Below are 21,635 nucleotides of genomic sequence, written 5' to 3' on the forward strand. Positions count from 1 at the left end.
GTTACCTCAGCAGGCCTCCCTGTCCCCACCTGTGAAGGGAGGCACTAGGCAGATTATCTGAGATGCCCCCTGCCCTGAAGCATCTGTGTGTGTGTGTGCATGCATGCGTGAATGTGAGAGTCCGTGGGCACATGTGTGCATGCATGTATGAGCATGTGGCGGTCTCTTCGTGTTTGTATGTGGGCCTGTGTGTGGGCACTGTGTTACACGTGTGCATTGCACTGTGCATGCTGGTTCTCTGTGCACACATGGAGTGTGTGTGTGCTCGTGTATTATGTTGTGTTGATGCAATCACTGGGTTCTGGTTACAAGGAACAAAGACTCGCTCAAGCTACGTCTCTTGGTCATATCAGACTTAACAAATCACAATCTTTTCAGAACCCAATCTGTTCTCAGGTGGAAGAGCTCCTGTATTGAAAGGGCTGGTTTCGATGAGCCTCTCCCACTCTGGATTAGAAAGTCCACAAAAAGTCTGTGGCAAGACCCACTTGAGAATTCCAAAACCAAAGTCTAAATCAGGTGGAACTGAAGAAAACCAAGGAACTAAGCCTCTCAGGTGACAAACAAGAAACAGTGTTCAACCAGGCTTCATCAGGACCAGAGCAGATGGTTGCCCACAATCCAGGCCCCTCGGGGCTGAAGGGGCCTCACTCTGGGCTCTGCCACCATGACAGTGGCTCTGCTGTGTCTCCCTTCTTGGCTTCACTCACCAGGGCTTCTAGCTCCTTCCATCTTTGTGGAAGTGAGGAAGTGAGGCAAATTTTTGCCACGAATCTGACGGAGCTTAAATGTCAGCACCCTTTCCTCCATCAGGCTCCTATATAAAACTTTGTATTCATACTTTGGGGATCCTTTTTTCTTAAAAGGAGCCCCCAACGATGTATAAGCTTCAGGCCTATGAGAGATTGTCCCACCCTAGATATCTACCCCATAGCTATTTGACCCCAAAGCTCTTCTCACAAAGAGGTAGAGTCTGCCCCACTTCCCCTTGAGTTTGGACCAGACTTGTGACCTACTCTGCCCAAGAAAATGTAAGTGATGGTGCACCACTTCCAAACCCCAGCCTCTGGAGGCTTCCTGCATCTCCTCTTGTTTCCAGGCACCTCTGCTTCTGCCTTGAGAAGACATCAGGCTAACCTGTGGCTGGACTGAGAGACACATGGAACAGAGCTAGGCTGCCCTAACCAACAGCCAGCTGACCCTCAGACTCGCCAGAGAGCCCGTTTGAGGCCAGAAGGAACGTCCAGATTAAATTGCCGACTCACAGACTTGTCGCGGGCCACTGAGCTTGGGAGAGTTCATGGCAGCATTATTGTGGCAATAGAAAACTGAAAGAAGACCCCACAAAAGCTAGACCCTCCCCTACAGCAGCTGCCTCATCCTCCACTCCATGGCTTTGGCTGCCCCATGACTTCTGTTCACTCAAATCCTCTGTCCTTCTGACTTTCCCTCACAGCTCCTCAAGGATGGCGCCTCCTGCCCTTCCTGTCTCAAGACCCCCACCCTCACTTCTCCCTTTGATGTGGTTCAGATCAGAATAAACCTTGGGCCAATAGAACCATCTGTGGCTTGTGATTCAAAACAAGTTGGTCAAAATTACAAAAGCAACACATGTTCATTTTAGAAAAATAAATTGTGAAATACAGATAAGGGCAAAAACAAAAAGACTAAATTGAATTTAATCTCATTACTCTGAGATAATCACTTTTAACATCAAGGTTTATACTTCACTCATCCTTTATCTCTTCCTGCAGAAATGCAAGATTATTCCAGAAATCAGGTGGAGTCACCAATGTAGGAGCTCATGTCACTCACTGCTCAACAGATTTCTGCCACAAACAATACTGTCTCCCTTGGGGAAAGATGTCATGTAAAAGACATGTCATCAAGAAGCGTGGTTTTAAAGCTTTGGAGAGCCAGCTCACATTTCTTTTTGGTGGAAATGCCTCCAAGGACAACAACCACAAACCCCCTCGTGGTCACTTTGGTCTTCCAATCTAAAAATCTTTTCACAACCCAACGTGTTCACAGATGAAGGAGCTCCTGTATTGCAAGGGCCGGGTTCGTTGGGTCTCTCCCACTGGGTTAGAAGGTCCATGAGCATTGCATCCCCAGTGGCTAAAACCACATTTGGCACATAGTATATGCTCAACAAGCAATTGATGGAAAATGAATAAACCAATGACCTATTGTTCCTTCATTGTCATTCTTCCCCTGGCCCTGTAAGCTCTGCTAAGAAACTCTGTCTAGCACCCAGGAACCAGTCATAAGGCATAATTGTTCTCAGCAACTCTTTTAGAAACCTTTCCGTTCATGTTGGACCCAACTGTAGTCCATCTTTTCTAGCCACTATGTGCTATGCTCCGTATTTCATGTAGTTATTGCATTGAATCCTCACTACAAATCTAGAGGAAAGGCAATGTTATCCCCACTTTTCAGGTAAAGAAATCAAGGCTCAGAGAGCAAGTAACTTGTCCAAGGTCACATGGCTAGTAATCAGCAAAGTCCGGATTAAACCCTGGGTGCGGCCCATATAAGCATTCCATCCTGCTAAAGAGGCCGAGAGAGAAGCCAGCTGCCCTTTGATCCTGGTCAGTGCTGACAATGAAGAAACCTGACATCAAAGAGTTAATAAGACAGAGCATTCTTGAGCTGGTTGTCATCCGGGTATCCACTCCAAGGCTGTTTTGAAAACAGCTTCCCCCAAAATGAAAAAATGCTTTATCGTGAACTGGAAACTGATTTAACAAAGCAAGTAACTGATAACACCAACGCTGAACATTTTCCAGGTCTAATGCCCCTCTGCTCTGCAGTCTCTGGAATGCAAAATTGAGTTTCTACCAAGCCCTTATCAGGGAATTCAGGCAGAGGCAATGCTTCTTTTTGAGAAAAACACAGGTCTCCGAAGAGTGTGTTAACCTGCTGCAAGGATGAGAAGATGAAAACGCTCTCTGATTTTCAGAACAGAGGGTCTGTCATCTCTGCCACCTGCTCCTCGGATATCCAAGGTGGTAACGCCTGCTGAAAGTGACAAAACGGAACAGTTGCTGCTCAGACTCCTTCTGCTCAAAGAGCTTGATCTTTTTTTAAGCACCTTTTAGCATGCTAGATTTACTTGGAAAAATATAACCAAGCGTTTTTTTTAAGCAACAGTTAGGCTAGACACCGGCATTCCTCTTGGCTTTTACCTGAGTTGTCTTATCTCATCCATGCTTCCCCAACACGTTACACAGACGCTTTTCTTATCACAGAAGTAATGGTTATTCGTTGATGAAGAATAATAAAATACAGATGACCACAAAGAGTGCATTGTAAATAAACCCTAAGCCTGCCACAGAGACATCCACTGTTAACCACTGTTAAATATATGCATGTGTATCCATGATCAATTTTTTGTTCTTTTTTGTCAAAAAGCAACTTACTCTAGGTTAAGCAAAGGATCACTCTTTTATGACTTTACTTCATCAACTGGTTTATTATATTCTTTAGGGATTTTTAATACAGAAAAACACAAAAAGAGAACATAGCCGATAACGCCCACTCAAATAATCCCAGTTAACACTTTTTTAAAAAGGTAATGCAAGCAACATTTTTATTAAAAATAAAAAGAAAGAAATAAAATGGAAAGTAAAAGTCCTCTGCAATCCCACCTCACCATCTCCAGAACCTCAAAGGTAACCGTCAGCCTCTGTTGCCTCCTTAAACAAAGTTCATACACAACCAGCATATACACCTAAGTGAAGCCATCATACAAGCAGACCTCTCTGCCCCTCCCTCTTTCGCTTAATAATATAGTTTTTCCCCAACCACACACACAGATCTACCTCCTTCTTTTATCAGTTTCATGATATTGCATTGCATGGATATTCTGGGGTTTATTTACCCGTCCCAACTGCTGAATTATTTGCTCCTACAAATACTACAGTGAGCAGCCTTGCGCACTCAACTTGGTGTGCTTTTGCAAGCAAAGCCACAGAACTGCTGAGTCACCCATCTGTTAAATCTGTACCCATGGCCATTGGCTACAAAAAAAAAAAGAGTTGCTGAGTCAAAGGAATTTGCAAGTGTAATTTTGAAAGATATTATCAGTTGCTCTCCAAAATGCGCTGGTGTGTACTCTCACCAATGATGTCTCCACATGTGCCTGCTTCCCCAGGCCTCAGCCAATATTGACCATTATCAAAGTTTTATTGAACCATTATATTTTATTTTGTATCAGGGTTCTCTAAAAAAAACAGCACCAGTAAGAAATATATATATAAAGAGAGATTTATTTCAAGGAATTGGTTTATGTTGCTGTGTGAGCTGGCAAGTCCATAATCTGTAGGGCAGGCTCGCAGATTGGAAATTCTCAGGCAGGAGAAGAATTTCTTGGGGCAGAATTTCTTCATTCTCAGGGAAACCTCAGTTTTGCTTTTAAAGTCTTACAATTAACTGGATAAGGCCCAGCCGGATTATTGAAGATTTAACAAGTCAACTGATTGCAGATGTTAACCACATTATAAAACACCTTCACAGCAACATCTAGGTTATTGTTTAATTGAATCACTAGGACTCTAGGTGACACATGAAACTGACCATTCATACCCCCATATAAAAGATACCAATTCATAGACTTTGTTCATTTTTCTATTAAGATTTCCTTTTGAGAGCTCTTTGTACTACCAGGTGTTTTAACCCTTGTCATACCCTTGCCAGTATTTTTCTTCTGTCATTTCTCGTTTGATTTTGTTGCTGGTATCTTTCATCAACCAGAACACTTTGTGTTTCTATACCATCAGATCTATCGATCTTTTTCTTTTTTGTTTTGTTTTGTTTTTCCAGTCGGGGAGGTAATTAGGTTTATTTATTTTTTTAGTGGAGGTACTGGGGATGGAGCCCAGGACCTCATGCATGCTAGGTATGCCCTCGACCCCTGAGCTCTACCTTCCCTCCTCAATTCTTTTCTTTATGGCATTTGAATTTCCTGTCTTGGTTTAAAAAAAAAAAGTCAGTCAGAGCCACTATAAGAGCCATGGTAACCACCCCATTCATCTTGGTTTTCTAAATGTTCCCCCGGAATCATGAAGTCACAGGAAAGCAACGTTTTTAGACAGCATTAGCCCAGTTCCCATTGAGAGACCTCTACGGAAGTGCAATTTAATGTTAGGCCCTGGCTTTTAGCAAAGGTCGATACAAAAGCTATAAGCAAAGCTTTGCATCTTCTGCAAAATGACAACTGCCCATTTCGTCATCCAGGGCCTCTTGTACAAGAGAATCCTCCCAGCATCTCATGCCAAGAGAAAATACTCACTGATTGAAAGGACTCGGGTGTTCTTGTTTGGCAATAAGTACCACACACCCTATCTGGTTTCCCATTTTGTCTTGACTTCCAGGAAATCCAGAACCAAGTATAATGCCCAGATACAGGAACAACCCAGCCTCACTCTGGGGCAGAACCTCCTCAGGCAGCATCCTTAACTGCCCTTTCCCCGTAAATCACCTCAAGTCCATCCATTTGGAAGTGGATGAGGCACAAATATGGACGTAAACAAAACGACTTAGGGAGGGAGAACAAAGACCCTTGTCTGAATGGTAGCAAAGCTGACACAGAGCTTTCTGCCAGCATCACACTTAGTTAACATTTTCACAAATGATCCCAAGGAGGGAAGGTGCCGTGGAAAAATCTAGACCTGAGCTTGACACCTGGCTTCTGCAAGCAGTGAAACTTGGAGCCCCCCTGGAGAAACTTCAGGAAAATCCCAGTAGCTCTTGAATGGAGAGAGAAACTCCATTGTGTATCTAAAGTAATAGATCAGGCAGATCTATCCCTAAAATTTGGGGGGCTAGGGCTAAAATACCAATGGGGGCCCCATATACCATATGTCCCAATATCCCAATATTTTAACTAAGTCAAGCTAAAAGAAACTACCAAATCAAGTGTATCTGATCTTCCCACCTTGACAAACATACCTTCCTACCAACCGGGAAGCCAGGTTCAAATGTAGGATTCTCAGAAGTTCTGCACCAAAACATGGCAGCCTAGCCATCTCCCAGCCCTCAGCTCCCCATCCACAGATGGTCCCCTGCTCTTCCCCCTCCTACACTTTCCACACCCCAAACGTCCTCAAGAGAATGCACGTGGACACCCCAAGCTTTGTGGACATCCTAAGCTTTGTCCACACCCCTGCAAACAGCCACCCCTTGGCCACTCAGATACGGGGTGCAACACTAGCAGTTTTGCCCCAACATTAGCTTGGGGCAAAGCATGGTCTGTTGGAGGGACATAGGTCTTTGGCCCTGTGGAGCACTCATTTCATGGGGAGGGACACAGGCAGAGGAGGACCAGGTCTAAGGATGATCTTGGATTTAGGGGGAAATAATTCAATAACATTTGTAAATTGATCAGCTCTGAGCTCTCGGTTGTGGTCCAGAAATAAGTTCTGTAGAGTCATCAACTGATTCCTGATGTGAGCATCTCCAGGGGCGGCTGTCTCTAAAAAGGCCAATACGAGAGCATCACCTTGTCCCTTCCTCCAGGCAGGATTCAGCTGGATCTGAAACACTGAACCCTGTCGCCCTGGACCCTGTGTTCACTGAACCAGAAAGGGTCCCAAAAAAGACGGAACTGTTTTCATATGATGTGAGAAGCAAGTGATGAGAACTCTTCACCCTGGAAAGGAGAAGAGGAAAAAGAATGAGAACCTGCTATATCCTTTAGTAGATGAACGAGGTGGACGTGGATGGACTGGCCAAATCCTCAGCATTCTGGAATATTCTCTCTAGGAAGCACTTCTTCCAGCTTGGGGAATCTGGATTTGAAATGGAAATTATTAAAGCCACTGCACACAGCAAATAAATGGAGCCTTTTAATCCAGGCAGAAATACAAGCTGAATGGAATTTGGTTCAAGAAGTGGGGACCAGGGGGCCATAGTCAGAGGATGTCCAAAGTCAGCATCACGGACAACCCATGTTTGCCCTGGGGCAAACAGTGCTGGTACCCATGGGTCGGACCTAAGGAGATCCTGTCATTGGCCATGTTTTTCCATTTTGGTTTTTTATGTTTTTAAATTTTTGCAAGTCCAGCTAAAGTTGGTATCTCCTAAGTCTTTCCTGTGATCGTGAATTCTTGCCTTTGGAAAGTGGCTACTGTCCACTTTGAAACTAAGGCATTTACCCACTCATCCATGCATTCATTCATTCATTCATTGAGGACCCACAGGGTATCAGCCTCTGGGTGCATGTATATTTCTTCTCTGTTGCTTACAACTTTCTTTCAAACATAGCACCTGAGCTTGCAGCTAGCTCTCTGCACTACTTCCTCTGAGTACAGAAGAGCCAGCTCCTTCTTTTCAAAACTCTGCTTCCCTTAAAAATGTCCTCTCCAAGGCCTTTCTCAGGGCCAAGGGCAAACTCTTCCCAAGGCATGTAACCAGACACCCCAGTTTTTTTTAAATCTTATGTACTTTCCCATGCAGGAGACCCACTGTGTTAGTCCAGGTCTTCCAAGCAGCAGATGCCAAAGGGAATTCAATGTATTAGGGGAAATATCCATGAGAGAAACGGGGTAGGAGCCAGGAGGGGTGGGGAGAGCAGGTCTGGCCCAGGTGAAGGAGAGAGAGCAGGAAGGTTGGGTCGAAGTGTCTAGGATTGCTGTGCAGCCCCTGGAAGTTTCTGTTAAACTGTGAGGGAGTCCTTGAGCTGAAGTCGGCCTTCAGGGGAGTCCTGTGTCTCCCAGGAACAGACTTGCCTCAGTGTCCCTGCCGCACCCAACTTTGGCCGGGAACTTCCAAACTTTGAAATGAGATTTCCTCTGTGTTTTCCTGCCATCTTCAGTGGCTTCGATAGGAAAACCAGAGTTTGGTTAGTGTGTGTGTGTGTGCGCGTGCATGCATATGCTTACACATGTGAGTGTGTCTCTGTGTCTGTTGTTCAAGTGTGGTGTGTGCACACACATTTATGTGCATTTAGAAGGAACCCCCTCCCACGTCCACGAGGACATCTGGGCAGTCCAATCCACACTGCAGGCCCTCAGCTCTCTCTGTTGCTCCCTTTCAGACCATCCTGGTTGGTGATAGCGGCGTGGGAAAGACATCTCTGCTGGTTCAGTTCGACCAGGGCAAGTTCATCCCGGGCTCCTTCTCAGCCACCGTGGGCATCGGATTCACAGTAAGCACTCCCAGGCTCTGGGGCCCTGCTGTCTCAGCAGGAAATAGCTGGACACTCACATTGGGTCATTCAGGAGGTTTCATGAAAAGGCCATTTACCAAGGTGCAGGCAGAATGCTGGGGAACCAGGAGGGACGGTGTGATGCCCTCAGACAGTCTCACAGCCTTCATCCCTCCCCAAGCTTAAAAACAGTGAGAGGAGGGAACTGTCACCAGAACCAGAGACAAAGAGGGCTGTGTGCAGAGGGCTGGCAGGAGCTGTGACCCTCGGTGGAGGAATGTAGCAAATCACCCTGTCCACCTCTTTCTGGGGCTCCCCATGGTTGAGGACAGCTGGATGCTAGAAAGCAAGGGAATATCTTGATACAGATGCGGGGCAAGAAGAACCTGGAGAGGCAAAGGGGTGGCTTAAAATTTTAAGCACAGTCCAAACTCAGCATCTTCATGTGGGTCAGAGGGCACTGGCAGGTGAAGGGTTAAAGTTCAGGTTTTTAGCACCCTGCATCTCCCTGGACCGCAGCTCAGATTCAGGAAGCATTCTCAAGTTCTCCATCCAGAGCCCCTCTGCGGGCTACAAAGCCCTTCCTCTACCGCATATCCTAATTTCACTCCATTTTCACCACACCTGCCAGCTGCTCAGTGACCTTGAATCCTCAGGAGGCCTTTGGAAAGGGTTCCAGCTTTCTCTTGGACTGAAGCAGGAGCAGCAGAGCCCTCCTTCAGGGTCTCCTGGATGCTAATGCCCAGAGATGCGGGAGAGCATCATTTCTTGGGCAGCCCGGGTGTCTGAGAGGCCAGCCTCCAGGATCGAACAGAGCACCAGGCCTGCAAGGCCACACTCGTGCTGAGACACAACAGAGCCAAGCTGGTGCGAAAAGAGAGGGGATCCCTAGAAATTGGGCTTACCCATTGGCAGGTCAGTGCAGAAGGCAAGGGCCCACGATGGACAGGGCTTCAGAGTGAAGCAGAAATGAGAGCCGGGTCAGGGTGTGCACTAGGGCCTGGAGTTAGAGAGGGATCCCCCAGGACAGGGAGGACTGGGTTAGGGTGCTGGGCAGCGCGGGGCTGAGTCCCAGGAGGGCGTGGCCACCTCGGCAAGCCCCAGGCCTTGGACCAGGCTGCCGTAAAGTGAACCCCCATCGTGGCCCCGTGTCATCTGCCCTTCAGTACCCAGGGCACCCGGTGCCCCCACAGTCCCAGTCACGTCTCCTCACCCACCTCACACCCGTCCTTCTGCCTGTCAGAGGGCAGGAGGCAGAGAGGGGGTGAGGGTGGGAGGGGGTGGGGGTGTGGAAACCTTGATTCACACTCCACAGATGAACAAGGTTGGGACCTCCAAATTTTGCCACCAGCCTGGTAAGAAAAGTAAGGCAACTCGCCCGTGAGAAGGAAGAACAGGACAGGCGGGGCTCTCCCTCTCGCCTGCGCTGGGCCTTCTAGCGCCTCGGCTGCTTGCTTGGCATCAGCCAGCACCTCAGGACAAACCCGTGGGCAGCTTAGGCTGAGTGAGGGCCTGAGGGCCCGACCCATGCCCGAGCCTGGGGTCTCCTGGGGCAAAGGCATGAGCTAACAGCAAAAAGGGCACATACTGACCCCTCAGCTGAGATACAACCCTGGGGAGCGCCCCTCCTGGTGGTGGAGGGCGGGGACAACAGCCCGGGAGAGCAGCACTGAGGACACCTGCCGACCCTGGGCCTAGACACAACAGCTCACTTACAGACAAAGAGGCTGCAGCTTTCACAGAGGAAATGTCTGTCTCCTCCACAGGCCCCCTTCCCACCCCTCCATCTAGCACTAGGGACCCTCCATTCTTTTCCTCTCCAAAGACAGGTCTCTTCCCAACCCTCTGTTCAGAACAGCCAGATCTTTGTGCAGCAGCTCATGTCTCCTGAGTTGTGCAGACACAGGAGCTGGAGGACACTGGGGTCTCCTTCCAAGATCAGTGGCCCGGGAGTCCCCAGAGAGCCGGCTACAAGGCACTCGCTTGTCCTTCTGTCTTTCGCACAGAGATTTGAAACACTGCCGACAGCTGGCAATTTGCAAGTGCCCTGTGGCTGGCCCTGGCTGGTGATGGTAACTGAGGCAGGGAGCGGGGGGAGCTCCTGCCGACCCAGCTTGTAAGTCTGATTGCGGCGTGGGCAGCAGGAGAGGGGGCCAGTCCTTGATCTTCACTTGCCGGGAGGCAGAGGCGAGTGGGGGGACTACCTAGGGTCTGCCCTCAGGCCACCTCCCAGAGCCTCTATACCCTGCTGCTTCTGAAGGTGGGACCTGCCCAGGTCCTGGGTAGCTGCCTTTCAAATCAAGGTCCTCCTCAATTCCTCCATCATCAACTCTATCAAATGGGCTGCTGAGTCCTGCAGATGGGTTTACTGGGGTGCTGACATCAATGGGGTTCACACAGTAGTCTCTCCAGCCAGTCCCTCTCTCACCCTAGTTCAGGTCCTCCTTATTATTTCTTACCTCGGTGTCCCCCAGACTCTCCAGTCTTGCCTGGACACCGTGGTAAAGTACATCTTCCAAAAGTCTCGCCCCTGGTCCCCACCCTTCAGCACCTTCAGGGGCTCACTACTGCCTTCCAATAAGGTCTAAATCCATCATCTGCTGGCCAAGGTCTTGCACAATTCAGCCCAGTGGTTTTCAAACACTCATTTAGTGCATATAAAAACCTCCAGTTTCTCTGCAGACCCTGAGCCCACCCACCCACATGTGGGGTCCAGAATCTGTGTGTAGACAGACACCGGGGACTCTGATGTAGGTGGTCCAGCAGGTGGTCCGCGTGCCTCAGCCCCCTGGCCTCTGCCCTGGTCTCCCCTCCATATCCCCCCTGGGCTGTGTGCTGTCCCTCCTGCCCCAGCTCTGGGGGTTTCTCCCAGCTCCCTCTGTTCACATTTGGATTGAGGGAGGCCCTTGGCTGCACACCAGGGCCCCACTCTGAACAACCATGAGGTTTCATGTGGCATCCTCACTTACTCTGCCAGGAGGGGCGTCTGGAAGTCCGGGGCGAACTGTGGTACATGTGCATTCTGGATTTGGGGTGATGAGAGGGGCTGGGCTAATTTAAGAGGCACTTTATTCAAGGGGTGATGTGTACATCTGGGGATAGTGTGAGACTTGGGGGCATTTTAGGGGGTTCTGTGGAGCTGCTCCTCGCCCATATATGGCTCCCTCTTGAGTCACAGGGCTGGAGGCGGGTGAACACACAGTCCCCAGTAGGCCTACAGTCACTCATCAGTTGTGCCTGCCCCTTGCCTGGAACCTCCAACACCCAGGCAAATAGGTGAGGGCCCTTGCCCCTCTACACACCCCTCAAACAGTCCCTTTGTAATTCACGCACCTTGTTTCCTGGTAAACTGGCTGCACTGTATAGGATGCTGGGGTGGGCTAATTGAATGGTTGGCCCAGGCTGGGGTCCCTGAACTCCAGACACATTCTTATCCTCTGTCACCAGGGTTTCTGGGATGTCCTGGAGACTCTTCAAAATGATTCACGACTTCCTGAATTCATTTGGTACCAAATGTTTAAGGCCTACTGTGTGCCGGGGTGGAGGGCAGCACGTGGATAAGGCCAGCCCTGCCTTCAGGAATGCCTGGATTGGGAAGTGTGCCAGGAAGCTCGCCTAGGAAGGTTCTCCAGGGTGGAACATTCTGGGCGCTGTCCAACAGATCAGAGGGAAATGGGAGGTGTCAAAGTCCAGGGACCCGAAGTGCAAATGTGCTACAAGGTGAATATCAATCGGTCGGCAAACATTACGTTCAGATGATGTCGAGCTAGGATGTATTAGCGAAAGCGAAACTGCCTGGGCGCTGCGCTGCGCTGCCCAAGGGCATCCGCAGCTTCCCCCAGGCCCGCCCCCGGGGCCACCTGTTGACCGCCAGGTGGATGGAGCTCGGGCGCCGCCTGCTGGCTGCGCTGCGCAGGGGCAACGGGAACCCGGGCCCTGGTCCGCGGATCCCAGCGATGCCAGACCTCCACCGACCGCTACCCGTGGGAATCTAACCCCGGCGGCTGGCGACCTTGGGGGACCGGTCCTAGGGCTGGATTTGGCCCATGCCCTCAGGCAGTGCGGCTCAGGGGGCCCGCCTGCCCCTCAGGAGATGACCTTGCAGCCCTGCGCGCCCCCGCGAGAGAGCCAGCTCTCGCCCGGTAGCGTTCAAGTGGCGGAACAGAGGGAGGAGCCTGTCGGGGTCCCGGCCGCGGCGGCGGAGGGGAGAAGGAGTGGGTGGAGCCTAAGGTGGGGCGGTTCCTGCGCTGTCCCTCGCCCGCCGCCTGTCCCAGCTCACCTCGTCCAGGGACATGACGGGCACGCCTGGCGCCGCTGCCACCCGGGATGGCGAGGGCCCGGAGCGCTCCCCACCCTGCAGTCCGAGCTACGATCTCACGGGCAAGGTGGGTGGGCACTGTGCCCAGCGCTGGGGACTCCCGTGCGGGCTCTGGGGGCCACCCTTCCCCGCACGCTTTGCCCTGAGACCCCGGCCCTCCCCGCCCAAGCCCCTTTCTGGTTCCGTCTGTGCTGGACTCATCCCTTCCCGGCAGACAGCCGGGTCTCCCAGAGTAAGGAGGGAGGGTCGAGACACAGCCTTGGGCCCATCCCAACATCCAGGGATCTGGACTGGTTCCGTGGGAAGAGGGGAGAGGCAGGTCGGAAGGACTGAGTGACTCCCCACCCAGCGGACTCCAACCCCACTTTCTTCTGTCACTCTTGCCAATATGAGCTCCCGGGAACCCCGTGCTTCTCGGTAGGGGTTAAGCGCACAACTCTGCAAGGCACAGGCACCAGAAGTCCTGGGAAACAGGGCTGCCTGGAGGCTCCCAGAGGACGCCCCCTGGCGGCTGGGAAACTTGCGGTTAATGCCCTTCTCCCAGCTAAACTCAGTTGAGACTTTGTATCAGTTTCAAGACCTTAAGCCTGAAGATCTTTAGAACCCAGCTACCCCCAGGTGCTACCCTTCCCTTTCCACCTCTGCAGTCACTGCCCGCGCCTTCCTCCGGGAGGATGTTGCTGGCCCGAATGCGGACCCACCTGGGAAATTTTAGAACCTGAGGAAGATCTGTGTGGTTAGGCACAAGTCCCCCACCTGGGAGCGCTTAAGTCAGCTCTCTGGGCTAATTCCCTCTGCGGGTGCCCTTGTATGGAAGCGGCTGGGGGTGGCGGTGGACACTGGTCTGTCTGCCCTCCCTCTGTGCCATTGGAGCAGGCTGGTCGCAGGGGCTCTGAAAGAGGTGCGAAGGGAGCCTAGAGCCTTCACTCTCCCTTGTAGGGGTGGGGAGAGATGAGTGAAGGGGCTAACCCGTCGCAGCTTTGAAGGACGCCTGCTTCTTTCTGTGCCTTGATTTCCTCCCTCCACTTTCGCTGGGAGCCTGTGCCCTCCACCCCCACTCTTTCAGGGGAAGCCACTCTGCAAGTCACCCTTCCAGAGCCGTTGAGATAGGCGTCCTGTGTGGGCTCCAGACAGGAAATGGGCCCCGGTGTGTTCAGAGGAGGGGGAGCCTGGTGGGGACTGCCTGACCTCCTTGCCTGATAACTCAGCTGGGTGTTTGCCTAGGAGGTGGCCAGGCTGGCAGCTGTTTGTATTTGGTGGAATGGCCTGGCTGGGTGGGTGGCTGGCATCGTTTGCTCAAAGCAGCTGTGATCTGTAAAGTACACAGGCACTTACCCTCCCTCCTTCCCTCTCTTCTCCATTGGGTGCTGGGAGCCAGGGGGCAATGCAGGCTCCAGAGGGCCCAGCCTCCAGCGCTCCCTCTGTCCCCGAGGCCAAGCAGCGTCGGTGGGGAGTTGGCCCCTGGCCTACACCAGCCTTCATGTCCCAGGCCTGTCCAGGACAGCCTGGGAGAAGCCTGGCAGGAGCTCCTTGGGTCAGACTAGAGGGGATGGGGCCACAGGCAGGCAGCACCTGTCCTTTCTAAAGTCACTCTTCTGAAGTCTTAGGTGGTTCATGCCAACATTTTTGACCCCAGCTATTAACAGACTTTAGAAAGGCCTTAAAGAAATTATCCTCCCTTCCATTTAGCCACTGTGGGAACAGCCGCAGAAGGGTTAAGGGATCTTCCTGAAGTCCCCAGTAACCCATGTACAAGCCAGAACCCCAGCCTTCATACTCCTTTTGCTCAGCCCCCCAGCTCTCCACCAAAGTGAGCTAACCCCATACCTCATGCCCACGGCAGAAAAGACTTTGGGCACCACTGTCAAGGTCAGAGACTCAAGAATAACTCAAGCCTAGACCCTGCTAGACCCATTAAGTAGCAAACCGGCCAGTTAGGGAAATTCCAGCATTAGGGCTAGACCTCTGTTCTCCAAGATTGAGGAGTAACTGGACAGAGGGCCCCCCCAGCCCACCCCCACATGTCCTCCTGAGAAGATGGCAGGACAGTAAAGGGATGGACACACCCCACCCCCTCCACATTCCCTCCTGTTCTCCCACCTACAGTGACCCAGGGATGCAAATTTGCAGCCATTTGTCCCTCTTGGGAGGTTTCTGCAGAAAGAACTTCAGACTAAATGTCTCTACACTTCAGTATAAATTTCAGCCTTCCCTAATTTGTGCAACCCTTTTGTCAACATAAAATGTCATTAGAAATTTCCAAATAAATGTGATGTAAAACACCCGAGCAACAGTAATTTTAGAATATGCCTTTGCAAATGACAGAGCCCCACCCCCATGAGATGCTGATACACGCCCTGGGGCAGGAATCCCTGTCCAAGGTATTAATACTTCCCTTTCCAGGCACTGTAGCCCCACCCATGTGCACACACATGCGTGGAAGACACACAGAGAGTGAGGGAATCCTGGCATGACGTGGCAGGGGGCAGATGTGGCCAGAGTCTAGACCACACGAATGGGGTTGTTCTCTGGGGCAATCGAGCACATCTGGGGACCTGTTGGTGCTGAGGTCTCAACTCAGGCTCCCGGGAAATTGGAAGAGGACAGGAGGGGCTGAGGGAGAGCCTGAGAGGCAGCGGGCACAGAGACATGGAGTGTGGAGAGGAGAGGCAAGGTGGAGGCAGCAGCAGGCTTTCCAGAAGCAGATGCCCCTCAGCACAGTCAGCATCCTTCCCTGGCCCTCAATCCCTCTTTCCCAGGTCTCTCTTCCTGGAAGCCCAGAAACTCACTCCAGCTCCCATTAACTGCCTCTGCCCCATCTCCTAGGTGATGCTTCTGGGAGACTCAGGCGTCGGCAAAACCTGTTTCCTGATCCAATTCAAAGACGGGGCCTTCCTGTCCGGGACCTTCATAGCCACCGTCGGCATAGACTTCAGGGTGAGGTGGCTGCAGGCTCCTCTCCCAGCAGCGAGCCAGGGCCTATGGCTCAGACCCGGGGTGCTGCCCTCTCCTCGCCCACCCTGGCTCCTCAGGACTGCTGTGGTCAGCTGCCCAGAGGCCACTGGGGTGCTCCCCTAAGGACCCCAGCGGGGCCAGCTTGGAAGATTCTGGGCTTGAGGGGGGCTTCTTGCCCCACTACAGGATGAGAAAAAAGAGAATGAATCTTAAAATCCCCCCCCCCGAGCAGAGGGAACACCCCCCACAGTGCAAGATGAGCTTCCTGGCCCTCAGCTCCCTTGCCCGCTGCCCTCTGAGCTGGACACTTTTGGCAAGGCCTCAGAGCTCAACCAGTCTTTCTGGAGTTCTGGGGAAACACTACACTAGGTTGAAGAGCTGGGCTGGCCCTGTGGGCAGAGAGCCACTTGTCAGCATCCGTCCCTTTCCCCTTGATGAAGCCATCTTTACAGATCAGCATCTGTAAAGGGGAACACTCGGAGCACTGCACACCCACAAAGGCCAGGAGAGTAAGCCTCTAACCCTGGCAGGGGTGCTATCTGAGGCCAGGTGCCTCCCTCCCGGTGGGAGGGGAATTGCAGCTTCACCAGGAGAGCTAGTGAGCCACCAGAGGAAAGATAACCCTGCAAATCCAGCTTCTGAGGTCCTGAGATACTGGCAGGTGTCTCATCTCCAAGAGCTTGGTTGCAGCAATGGGGCTGAGCTCCACGCCAGGCAGATGGAAGCAGGGAAGAGGCCGGACCCCAGTGCTCAGCCTGTGCCCCTTGCTGAGCTCTGGGGAGAGCCAGGCAGGCTCTCAGGCTCCCCTTGCCTTGGTGTCTTGTGAGAAGGGCAGGCAGAGTCCTCAAAAGAGGGGACTCTGCAGTGCGGTTACCTGGGGACAGAGTCCCACTGCCCTGATGGGGTGATCTAGAGGGAGACGGATGTCTCTGGGGCACACCAGACCCCCCTGTAGCCCTGGGGAGCAACTAGACAAGATGTTTGCTGTTCCTTGTGATGTCAGCAGAACACAGAAGCCAAGCCTGCCTCACCCTCCACCCCGACCTCTCCCCTTGCCCTTCTGTCTTTCAGAACAAGGTGGTAACCGTGGATGGTGTGAAAGTAAAGCTGCAGGTGAGACCAGCTGCTGGGGTAGGGGTGGGGAGAGGATGGAGAGCCTGCCCAAACTCTTCACCCAACCGCAGGAGGCCCTGTGGCCCTGCCCTCAGCCTGGGGTAATTTCCTGTGGGGCCCAGGAGAGGAAACGGCTTTTGTTTGTTTGATGTCTGCAGAAAAAGCAGTTCCCAGGCACCCTTTTTCCTATGAAAGGCAGCTCCAAGTGCCTTCAGACATGCTTAGGCTCGCTCCAAACCCTCCCCAGTTTCCCAGGCCTCAGCTGCTCCAGGAAGTCAGACACCCCTATCCACTGGGCTGGGGAAGAGGCACTGAATGAGCTTGAAAACTCATTTACTACCACCATCCAGCCCACCACCAGATGCTCAGAAACCCGTGAGAACCTAAAGAAGGAAACATCTCATCTTCCCACACATCTGTCGTACTGCAACATGAATTTCCTCTGCCCAGCACAGTCCCTGCCCCCAGCCCCCTTCTGACCATCTATCCATTCCTTCTTAGATCTGGGACACCGCAGGGCAGGAGCGGTTCCGCAGTGTCACCCATGCTTATTACCGAGATGCCCAGGGTAAGTCCCTCATGCACTCCGCCTCCTCCCCCCAGCTCACTTCGAGCAACATCCACCCTTCAGCCCCAAGTCGCCTGTGTGACCTCTCTCTCCCCCTGCAGCCTTGCTCCTGCTGTATGACATTACCAACAAGTCTTCCTTCGACAACATCCGGGTAGGTCCTCCCTGCCCACCACTTAGAAGCAGGCAAAGCAAGGCCTGTGCGGGGCAGGATTGCTTCCTGCTTTGTGAGAACGGGTGGAGCAGGCAATACCGAATACCGCTGCTGAGTTAGAAACACCCCAGCTGTGACTCAGAAGTAATAAACTTCTCCTGGGTTATTGACTGGCATGTGGGCGCGAAGGCCAAGCAGGTGCTGTGTGTCTGTGCCACCTGCTTATCCCTGACTGTAATTCCTGAGTTCATTTCATGATAAAGTGTTCACAAAGTCCCCAGCTCCACCCTGGACAATTACCCACAGAGACCAAGGGGAGGGCCCAAGCAGAAAAGTCTACTCATACTTCCAGCTCAAGTTTCAAGAAAGTGACTCAGGCAGATAAAGAGTGGCTCTGTCCTCACAAGCAAACTATTAAATAGTGGGGACAATAAGTCAACAAACACAAACAGTGACTCTGTGCACAGCACTGTAAAGGTTTCACATGCTCCCTCACCTCAAGGGGTTGACAAGCAAATGGGGCGAACAAGACAGTTTATAAACTGGTTGGTGGCACTCCAACTGCCACCTCCAACCCCATGCTCATGGCAGACATCACTAATCAATCACTAATCAATCACAGTAGTTTTGATCACTGAGCCCTTCCATAGCCTTAGAATCCTCAATAGAGCTCGCCAGGAAACTGCTGGTGACCATCAACTGATTGATGAGATACAGCCTCTGCCATCTCTGTCTTTCATAGAACTGAAAGGGGCACAGCATGGGGTTTTAGGACTACTCAGGACTGGAGAGGCCAGAACAAAGATGCAAATGAAAAGATATGCATAGGGCATCATGTTTGAGGGCAGTGAGGAGCCCAGGGCAATCAACATGGCATGGCAGCAGAAGAAAAGGGAGAGGGAGGAGGAGACAGGCTGATGCTCAGCCTTGGCCGGACTCAGCACACCCTCTCCCATAGGCCTGGCTCACTGAGATTCATGAGTACGCCCAGAGGGATGTGGTGATCATGCTCCTAGGCAACAAGGTGAGTGGCTCCAGGGCAGGATCAGTCCACCCCGCACCTTCTCCCACTGCCATGGCATTAGTGCCCCTGGCCCCACGGCCACTGGACATCCTTCCAGCAAAGGACTCTTCCCAGCCTCCAGTTCAGGAGTCAGACCCATCTAGAGGCTTCAGCCCATCTCATCTGCCCTCTTAAAGCTTTGGAAATGGCATCCTGGAGGGAAAGGTCAAGCTGCCACTTGAGATCCAGGAATGCCCAGCTACTCAGCCCCTACTAGGTCATAGAGACTAGACCTTTCCAGTCCAGTAGTTAGCCTCAACTACTGTCGCCCCTTTGAGGCTGGTCACCACACCCTTACCAAGCAGAGTTACCCACCTCCCTGAATCCGGATGAGATTCCCTCTGCTGGGAGCTGGGTAAGAACCCAAAGAAAGCAGAAGCCCTGGGCCCAAAACGATGGTACAACCTGCAGTCCCACAGGCCACCAGCAGAGGGCGGGCCTGCCTGCTCCTGGGGAAAGCTGGGCCGGCGGGGCAGGAGAGGGGCCAGCCGGGGTCAAGGCTTCCTTCCCCAGAGTGACTCAACTGGGCTTGACAGGCGGATGTGAGCAGTGAAAGGGTGATCCGTTCAGAAGAAGGAGAGATGCTGGCCAGGGTAAGTGACTGGCTAGGGGTAGAGGGGGATGCAGCCGGAGGATGGCCATTGAAGATACTCTCTCCCTGGCAGGAGTACGGAGTTCCCTTCATGGAGACCAGCGCCAAGACAGGCATGAATGTGGAGTTGGCCTTTCTGGCCATTGCCAAGTGAGCGATGAACCGGGAAGGGAACACGCAGGGCAGGGTGACACCATCTGGGAATCCAGTAGGGCCTGGCCCCTGGCCCAGCCCCTGGGTCCACCTACATTCTCTATCGGAGGCCCATTTGCCCCAGGGCCCTGGGAGTGGGAGAATGCTCAGCTCCCTACTCCCTGCCCAGCCCATTTTTTCTTCCTCTTCAAGGGAGCTGAAATATAGAGCCGGGCGGCAGGCTGATGAACCCAGCTTCCAGATCCGAGACTACGTGGAATCCCAGAAGAAGCGGCCCAGCTGCTGCTCCTTCTTTTGAATCCCAAGGGTCTGAGAGCAAGCTCCGCAAGGATGCAGCCTTCTCCCTCAGACCGGGTTTAGTCTGAGTGACTGAGCCAATGGGGAGAGAGTTGAGGGGACCCAGCGCACGGCCCCTTCTCTGAAGGAGCTGTCCTCCCGCCCCTACCCTAGTTCCTGTAGCTTCCCTGCATTCCGGGGGGAGGGCAAAATATTTATATTTCATTTTAATGATACATAATTTAATCAAAGTAGTACCAGAAGACTGCAGAAGGGAGCTGGTGGCCCTTATGCCTTCTAGTGCTAGGACATAGGGGCCTGGGCCTCCCTCCTGGCCAACATGAGAGTGGTATTACTCCAACTCCACACTAGGGGGCACTGATGCACTTCTGGAGCATGAGGGCAGATAGTGACCCCATTCCCACTCTTCTGCTGGTGAGAGGCAGAGCAGACCCAGGCCTTCATTTCCTCCCACTCCCCAGAGAACAATCTTCCCCAGTGAGCAGGGCCCTTATGTGGGCAACCAAAGCCTCAGGGAAGGTGAGACATGGAGATTGGCCAGGGACCCAGCTCCCTGGAGGGGAAGAGGAGTAGCAGAGATTAGGTCTGGCTGGCTGGCTACCTCTGGCCTTACTAGTCCCTCTCTGGGAGATGGACCCCTTTTCCTCCAGCCCACAAGCACTTTAGGGCACCTGGAAACATTTGGTTCCTATTCTCCAGACCTCAGATCCCAGGGGAGCCCCTCCTCCCTGAATCTCTGGTCTTATCTGCCTTTGTGCCTGTGCCCCTAGACACCAAAGGTCACAGATAGGGAAAGGTTATTCCGCTGCCCCTACCCTCTGGCTGGTATGCAGCCCATGGGCTACTTCTCCAAGCAGCCAGAGTGCTTCTCCTGCATAAAAAGCCAGATAAAGAGGAAGCCAGCACTCATGGAGTAGGTGGGAGGCAGAAGGGGGCAAACCTCACCCCATATGTAACCCCCTAAACCCAAGTGCTGCCTCTTCCCTGATCACCCACATCCTTCTCTTCTCAGACACACATCAGGGCCAAAACTGCTTTATCTCCCTTTGTACTGAGCCAGGTTAGGGAACTAGAGTTCCTCCGTTTCTGGGTGAACCAATGCATTGTATGCAATACAAGGTCATATGGGTAAGATTTAGGGGGGCGGGGGGAGGAGCGGGGAGAGGCAGAAATGGGAGGACCGAGGTCACATGTCTCCCAAAGCCCTGACCCCAGCAATGGGAAGAGGGCAGGAGACACACAGATTATGACTTAGAGGTACCTTTACTCCTGCTCTGTATGCCAGGGGCGGGGGAGAGGGGTGAGAAAGGTATGCACTGCACATTTCTGAGGCTACTGCATTTGCTTTCAAGGCAGAAATCTTGCTCTCTGAGCAGAGTCAGCAGCTCCAACTCGGCCGGCCGATAAGGAAGCTCTTCGAGGCCTCTCCCAGGAGGAGCAGGGAGGAGCCTGACCTTGTCAGGTTCTTCTGGGGCCCAAGGCAGGTCCCAGGCGATTCAGTCACATAGGGCCTCTAGCGTTTATGTTTTTCAGAATTAAATTGCAGTATTTTGGAAAGCACACCCTGTCCGCTGCTTCTTTGAGATACACATGGTGTGTGCTTTGGGGTGAGGGGGATCGTGTTGAAAAGATTGTTGTTGCTTGTCACTGACTGCCAAAACCATTTGATCCTCATCCTTCAATATCCCCAACTGGTCACCTCACCCTTAACAGACTGCCCCCAGCCTCTGTGATCAGCCTCTCAACTGAAAGCAGCTGAAAGAAGGTTTATCTTACAGTCCTAATCATTTTTCTTTCTCTATTGAAAAAAACCAGGGCTCCTTTTCTTGTGAACTGTACCCAGAGATTGGTTACCTGACTCTGTTCTGCCTCTCCCCACCCCCACCCACCTCCCTAGCCAAAAGCCGACGCCAATGCCCACTCCATGGCCCTAGCGGCCTGTCTTCGCTGGGCAGTACTGTGAAGCCTCGGGCTCTCTGCTGAGCCCTCACATTGTCCCAGCGAGGATCAGAGCCCGCACCCCTATTAGCAGGTCCTGAGACCCTCCTACTAACGGGAAAATATCGTTATTCAAACTACTCTGTTGGATCTGAGGTGGACCTCGGTCTTATTGGTCTTATTTCGTAAGACTGCTGAGACCTCGCAGTCCCGGAGCTGGAGCGGTTTTCCTGGCAACAGTCGTCCCCGTCCCCACCCCCACCCCCACCCCCACCTGGAGCTGCACGCTTTGCCTAAAGGCTGTTAAACGTTAAGGTCCTTTATCCTAGGGTTGG

The 21,635-nt window shown here is 52.4% G+C and overlaps 1 protein-coding gene across 4 annotated transcripts; it reads left to right on the forward strand.

Annotated features, from left to right (window-relative positions):
* The first annotated feature begins 12,419 nt into the window (after positions 1-12,419).
* RAB37 (RAB37, member RAS oncogene family) lies at positions 12,420-20,916 on the forward strand. 4 transcript variants are annotated; one of them, XM_031685714.2, is made up of 10 exons: positions 12,425-12,534; positions 15,294-15,404; positions 16,494-16,535; positions 17,037-17,103; positions 17,205-17,257; positions 18,216-18,281; positions 18,857-18,913; positions 18,986-19,062; positions 19,258-19,372; positions 20,715-20,916. In XM_031685714.2, exons 1-9 carry the CDS (start codon positions 12,442-12,444, stop codon positions 19,361-19,363), a joined length of 672 nt encoding a protein of 223 aa, XP_031541574.1. In that variant the 5' UTR covers positions 12,425-12,441; the 3' UTR covers positions 19,364-19,372; positions 20,715-20,916. The 4 variants fall into 4 exon arrangements, with proteins under 4 accessions (XP_015090751.1, XP_031541574.1, XP_072795628.1 ...); XM_072939527.1 differs by having other exon boundaries at positions 20,719-20,916; XM_006199361.4 differs by having other exon boundaries at positions 19,258-20,916.
* The last annotated feature ends 719 nt before the right edge of the window (positions 20,917-21,635 follow it).

Source organism: Vicugna pacos, chromosome 16 (genome assembly GCF_048564905.1).
Source record: "Vicugna pacos chromosome 16, VicPac4, whole genome shotgun sequence".
NCBI classification, from domain to species: Eukaryota; Metazoa; Chordata; class Mammalia; order Artiodactyla; family Camelidae; genus Vicugna; species Vicugna pacos.

What these genes read in the sequence shown, in the direction of transcription:
- RAB37 (XM_006199361.4), top strand. Translation starts at nt 12,442, where the DNA reads ATGACGGGCACGCCTGGCGCCGCTGCCACCCGGGATGGCGAGGGCCCG. An exon ending in GCTACGATCTCACGGGCAAG is followed by an intron (nt 12,535 to 15,293) that starts GTGGGTGGGCAC and finishes CCCATCTCCTAG; the next exon opens with GTGATGCTTCTGGGAGACTC. An exon ending in AAGGAGAGATGCTGGCCAGG is followed by an intron (nt 18,914 to 18,985) that starts GTAAGTGACTGG and finishes TCTCCCTGGCAG; the next exon opens with GAGTACGGAGTTCCCTTCAT.